The sequence below is a fragment of the Clarias gariepinus genome, chromosome 9 (assembly GCF_024256425.1).
Source record: "Clarias gariepinus isolate MV-2021 ecotype Netherlands chromosome 9, CGAR_prim_01v2, whole genome shotgun sequence".
NCBI classification, from domain to species: Eukaryota; Metazoa; Chordata; class Actinopteri; order Siluriformes; family Clariidae; genus Clarias; species Clarias gariepinus.
Window position 1 is genome coordinate 26,147,919 of NC_071108.1, and position 5,900 is coordinate 26,153,818.

At 39.6% G+C, this 5,900-nt stretch overlaps 1 protein-coding gene across 1 annotated transcript; it reads left to right on the forward strand.

Annotated features, from left to right (window-relative positions):
* The first annotated feature begins 2,670 nt into the window (after nucleotides 1-2,670).
* Nucleotides 2,671-5,673, forward strand: ubiad1 (UbiA prenyltransferase domain containing 1). The gene is made up of 3 exons (XM_053503338.1): nucleotides 2,671-2,868; nucleotides 3,373-3,941; nucleotides 4,380-5,673. The coding sequence occupies exons 2-3, from the start codon at nucleotides 3,389-3,391 to the stop codon at nucleotides 4,865-4,867; spliced, it is 1,041 nt and encodes a 346-aa protein (XP_053359313.1). The 5' UTR covers nucleotides 2,671-2,868; nucleotides 3,373-3,388; the 3' UTR covers nucleotides 4,868-5,673.
* Nucleotides 5,674-5,900: the final 227 nt, after the last annotated feature.

The window sequence follows — 5,900 nt, forward strand, 5'->3', positions numbered from 1 at the left end:
TAACTCTTACTATATAGAAAATCACAATATTTTCCACAATATTACAAATAAAAGTGTGCATTAAATATTTATTAATGAATGATATGCCGGACTCTTTAACAACTCCTAATAATGTTTTTTGCAGAACATAAAGTTTATATTATGATTTATGTTTTCAAGCTAGAAACTCATTAAAAGCCTTGCTTCTTGTCTTATGTAATTAATAATTAAAATAATAAAAAAAATTAAAACATCTTGTCATTCCCATGGAGGAAAATGTACTTTTGTAACAGAGTAACAAAGCAGTAACGCTGTCCTTTTATTAAATGTTAAATAAAAATCTAACTGTTTTTGTAACAATTTTAATTGTTTAATTAACAATATAAACAACACACCTATGAGGCTGGACAATGGAATAAACTGTGTGGGTGCCAATAATGTCAAACATTTATCTGTTAACTCTTTGACAATACTGCTGCTTTTTGTTGGAAACTGGCAGACATAAAAAATGTGAAAAATAGTTTCTGATGCAATGACTTCAATCAATGTTAGGAACACCGTGTTAATGTTCCTGAGATGCCGCCCTTTCAGAGAACTAAACTGTAGAACTGAACAGAGAACTGTAGATGGAAGGTTTTTCAAGTCACATGGCGGTAGGTCTCCAAATGAGCAGCAGGTAAGAAAAGAATTTTTTTTTCATGTGACTTGAAAAACCTTCCATTTACAGTTAAATATAAATATTAAAACTTTGATCATCATGTTATCTGGTTTAATTGAGTGTTTTAGCTACAAAAGTAAAACAGTAGGTTCTCTATTCAACCCCTTAATATGTGATAGCTACTAGGCTATTTATTCAAATTCATTAATATAGACAAACATTGTTTTAATGTAATTAAACAAAGCATCTTTTTAATATCATTCTTTTTTTGTTTTTATTTATTAAAAAATAACCTTTTCTAAATCAAAGTGACAAAAACCCTACTCTAATGCTAATAAATGTATTTTACGATTTGGGACATTTAATATAATACAATATTTATTACAAAAAAAGGATTTGCCATCTCTGTAAATCACACTGCTATGCAGTTATAATGAGGGCACTGAATGCTGTCTGTCACTATTTTTAAAATAATTTATGTGCATAACTCTATGGTAGTTAATGCCGTATGCATTGTGACTACCACGGGACCTATATGATGGTCAAACTTCAATTGAGGGAATTGGGTTAGCTTGTTTTGAATCATCTTATAGACACTTTATGTTGGTTTGTCTTCAATTGTTACTCATCTATGAACTGCAAAGGCGCGATGAGTGATATAAATATGAGGATGTATATATGTATATACATAACAATAAATAAGAGCAGTAAGAGATATAAACATGCTGGTGTTGCATAATGTTGTATAATTGCACAACATTGTGGAAAACAAAGAAGACACACTGTTCCTGGATGAACAAAAAAATTATATGTGTGAAAATAAGGTGGAAGTAATAAGAAAGTACGTGTATCAACATGTCCCAAATACACCTTGTACTTTTTCTACACCTTCGTGAGGGCATACGCCATCACGTTTTTGGGTTCGGCAAACATCTTTATCCAGGCCGACTTCCATGTACAGTATTTCATTTTGTACAATCAAGCAGCTGAGGGTTAATGGTCCAGCAAGTGGCAGTTTGGCAGTGCTGCGGTTTGTCCTTGCAGAAGTACAAGACTCATAACACTACCCAGACTTATGACCACTCAGCACTGGTTCTCACAGTAGGGTTAAGGAAGTCAGAGCTGCTCACAATCTAAAAATATGAAAGTAGTTATATTTATCTGTTCCTTAAATTTGAATGGGTTTATATTAGAAGAATCACTCTCACTCAGCATCTGTACTACTTTATCCTGTATACAGGGTTGCAGGGGCCTGGAGCTCGTCCCAGGGGCACTTGGTTTAATTCCAATCCACCACAGGGCACACACTCATTAACATGCTAATGGGAATGCAATTTGGGAAAACCAATTAGTGTGTAATTGGACTGTGAGAGGAAACTGGAGTACTTGGAGGAAACCCACCAAGCATGGGAAGAACATGCAAACTCCAGGCACACAGACCTGAGGCGAGAATCGAACCCAGACCCTGGGGGTGCAAGGTGACCAGTAGCCTAAGCGAATATGGTTGTGCCGCCGAATAATAAGGTTAAGGTCTGCCAACGAGCCATCCTGCATATAAAAAGAGGGATACTCCCCACCCTGGAGGTATATCCATAATTTGTGTGGCAGTTGCTTTCGGGGTCGGATTGCCAGCATTGATGGCCCATTGTATCTGTGCACTTGAGGTGGTGAAGGGCGGCAACCCAGGAGTGTTGGAGCTCGAACTGGAGGCCTGCTGATTAACAGGCTAATCCCCTGCTCTGGGTTATAAAAAAGGCAGCCTATAAACTAAACAGTTCTGAAATAAAACCCTTTTTTGCCTAAATAAATAACCATAATTGTTTTTGAACCCTTTTAGGTAATTAGCCTAACAGACAACGTTTTTGATACAATAATTACATTAAAAAATATTATGTGCCTTAGAATTTATCGGATCTATTTAACATGTATTGCTTCCAAACTGTTTGGAAACGCCACGCGGATCTTTTACCAAGACCATTTTTTGTTTCCGCCCGGACGGATGAAGTTGTCGTACATTAGAGGGCGGGGCTTAATAACGTCCGTGTGCTGTGTGATATTGGCAGCGGGGTGTTAGCAGTATCGCTAAGCTAATTACCCTGAGAATTGACACGTAGCCCTGTGAGTGTGGTAGTGGGTCAGGGTCTGAGCGTTTCGCTGGAGGGAACCGCAGAAGGATGTGTCGACAGCATGTGAAATAGCGTTCCGTATTCTCAGAGTGGGACAGAGGACAGGTAACGGGGGGCGGAATGCTAACTAGTTTGGATTATGTCCTGAACTTTAAATACGTAGGAGTGTCTCCTAATCCTGTGTAATCCCAGCCTGGCTAGTCATTATTAGCCTCTAGCTACTTTAGTGAATAAATATTAATCTGAGATACACGTAGATCTGGTTAAAAAGCCAGTTAAAGGTCGTGGTGGTGAGGGTTTAGGTAAAAGTAGTTGTGTAAAGGGACAATTGGGGTTTATTTGGTCGCTTCTGCTGTTGTAATGAACTATTTCACCTTGCTAACTAATCCACCACTTGACCTCAGTTGAACTGCCCGTCTTTGTCTGTTTTGATCACGTGTTATATCGATGCCCTTGACTAACCTACTGTTACCTATGTTTAAAAGTCTCTCTGATGCTCCTGTTGTCATGTGTTTCATGTATTCATGTACAAAGCTCTGTACCAGACTGTTTTCTTGTAATCTCTGAATGCACTCTTTGTCTTCATATTTTTGTGTGTGTGTGTGGTAGGTACTTTAATATAGCGATGGCAGCTGGCCAGAAAAAATCCAGCACGGAAACGTATTTGTTATCCAGCTCCAACGGCCTGAATGGATCAAAAGCCCAAGGAGTGACATCGACAGATCAAAACTGCAATGGCAAGAATTCCCGCCTGGCCAAAATGGCCTCAAACGTGCAGGAGAAGTGCGCAGCGTACGTCCTGGCCCTGCGGCCGTGGAGCTTCAGCGCCTCTCTGACGCCTGTGGCTTTAGGAAGCGCCCTGGCCTACAAACTGGAGGGTTCGGTGGACCTGATAATTCTACTAGTGTGCGCCGTCGCTGTCCTGGTGGTGCATGGTGCTGGGAATCTTGTGAACACTTATTATGATTTTTCCAAGGGAATCGATCACAAGAAGAGTGATGACAGGACTCTGGTGGATCGGATCCTGGAGCCGCAGGACGTGGTGCTGTTCGGCGCCATGCTTTACTCGGTGGGATGTCTCTGTGCCACGTTATTGTATTTCCTCTCTACGCTGAGGCTTGAGCATCTTGCACTCATCTATTTCGGAGGACTGTCAAGCTCCTTTTTGTACACTGGAGGTAAAACAAACTGTTTCTCCAATTCCTGATTTTGTAACAGCTAAACCTTCCATTGTTAAACAGCAGTGCTTACACATAGTATTTATATACCCAAATCAGTATTCGCCAGATTCGCCATAAACACAGTTCAGCATTTATATACTTAGTTCAGAGTTCATTCTGTAAGCATCTTTTTTTATGGCCAGCATTAAAAACATTCTCTTCATCTGTATTTGTTAACATTTTTCCCCATGCAAACTGCAATAGGAAACAAAACAAATCATATTTCTCTTTTTTTTGTATTTTATTTTGCCCATTATAGAAAGTACCCAGTCTAAGACACATTTTTATTACTTTTTATGTTCATCCTGATTGATAGCCTCTGTATTTAATGTTATAGCCTCTGTATATATATGCATTCATAGTGAATGAATTCTCACTCATACTTTTGACATGCAGGAATCGGCCTGAAGTACGTAGCGCTGGGGGATGTGGTGATTCTGATCACGTTCGGTCCCCTAGCTGTGCTGTTTGCACACGCAGTGCAGGTAGGTCACCTGTCGGTGCTGCCGCTGGTGTACGCATTGCCGCTGGCCATGCACGCCGAGGCCATCCTTCACAGCAACAACACGCGCGACATGCAGTCCGATCGCAGCGCCGGCATCGTCACGCTCGCCATCCTTGCTGGCCCGGCGCTCTCTTATGTCCTCTACAATGTGCTCCTCTTCGCTCCCTACGTGGTGTTCTGTGTGCTGGCCACACGCTACACTATCAGCATGGCCCTGCCCCTGCTTACACTGCCCATGGCTTTTCCACTGGAGCGCCAGTTCCGCAGTCAGCACTACGCCAAGATCCCACAGAAAACAGCCAAGCTCAATCTGCTTGTGGGACTCTTCTACGTTTTTGGGATCATTCTCTCACCTACAGGGAGCCTGCCACTGTTATAAAAGATCTTGTCGTTTCTCAATTCTATGCTGGAAAAGAACCTGACTTGTCACTGTTGCTATTTTTGGCCATGGTTGTTTTGTCTGCAAAGTACTTCTATTTGTACCTTCTTAATAATTTATAGCAATTTTTTTTTTTGCATCAGTGGAACTCAAAATATACTCATGCCTAACCTGCTCGGGGGATTAGCCATCTTCAGGATCGCTTCCATCACCTGGGAAAATGGTGAAAGAAAATCAGCTTTTTTGTTTGTTGCCCATTTTGTAAATGTTGGTATAAAATTTGTAATTTGATTTCCACCCATTCATTTGCCACCATTTAATTTCGACCTTAATTTAGTTTCTCCTTTGTTTAATTTGCAGATTGTTCAGTTTCCCACGGCTAACAAAGACTTTGCAGTTATAAAGATGGAAAAGTCAGTATTCTTTGAAACGGTACGTGTTTATATCGACACAGTTTCAGAACTTTGTGGAACTTTAGCGAAATGTACCTGGGGAAACAATTTATTTTCAGGACTTTGGTGAGTATTAGTGACATCACATTACTAAATTAACAGCTGTCATTTAGTCCTCTCAGTTCCGGACTGCGTAGGAATAAACAGGGCTGTGTCTCAATGTGTGAATGACACGGGCAGAATTGTCACATGTTAAAGCAGCTGGTCAGTCTGAAACCAAGCTGAGGCCTTCTTTAAAGGACGGGGGATAAAAATGTGATTTATGTACATCTCATATAAATAACGGTCTTTAAAAAAAGATTTGAACAACATCAGGTCTTTAAAAAATAAATGAAATTTTAAAATAAGTGACTCAGCATTTTTTTTTTTGCAATAAACAGATAAATTGTGTCCAAATCACTAATATTTTAAGGAAGATCTCTTATTAGGATTTACTCAAAGGTAACAGTCACGAAAAATATTAGATTAGATGTCTACTTTAAGACAGGAAATTTTAAACATCACATTTAAACATCACATTTAAATGTCATATATTTTATACCAGTAGTTAGTACCCTCCTAGGTAATCTCCATAAATAAAA

Excerpts from the sequence above, each read along its gene's own strand:
- ubiad1 (XM_053503338.1), top strand. The coding sequence starts at position 3,389 with ATGGCAGCTGGCCAGAAAAAATCCAGCACGGAAACGTATTTGTTATCC. Across the intron at positions 3,942-4,379 it reads CTCCTTTTTGTACACTGGAG|GAATCGGCCTGAAGTACGTA; the intron begins GTAAAACAAACT and ends TTTGACATGCAG.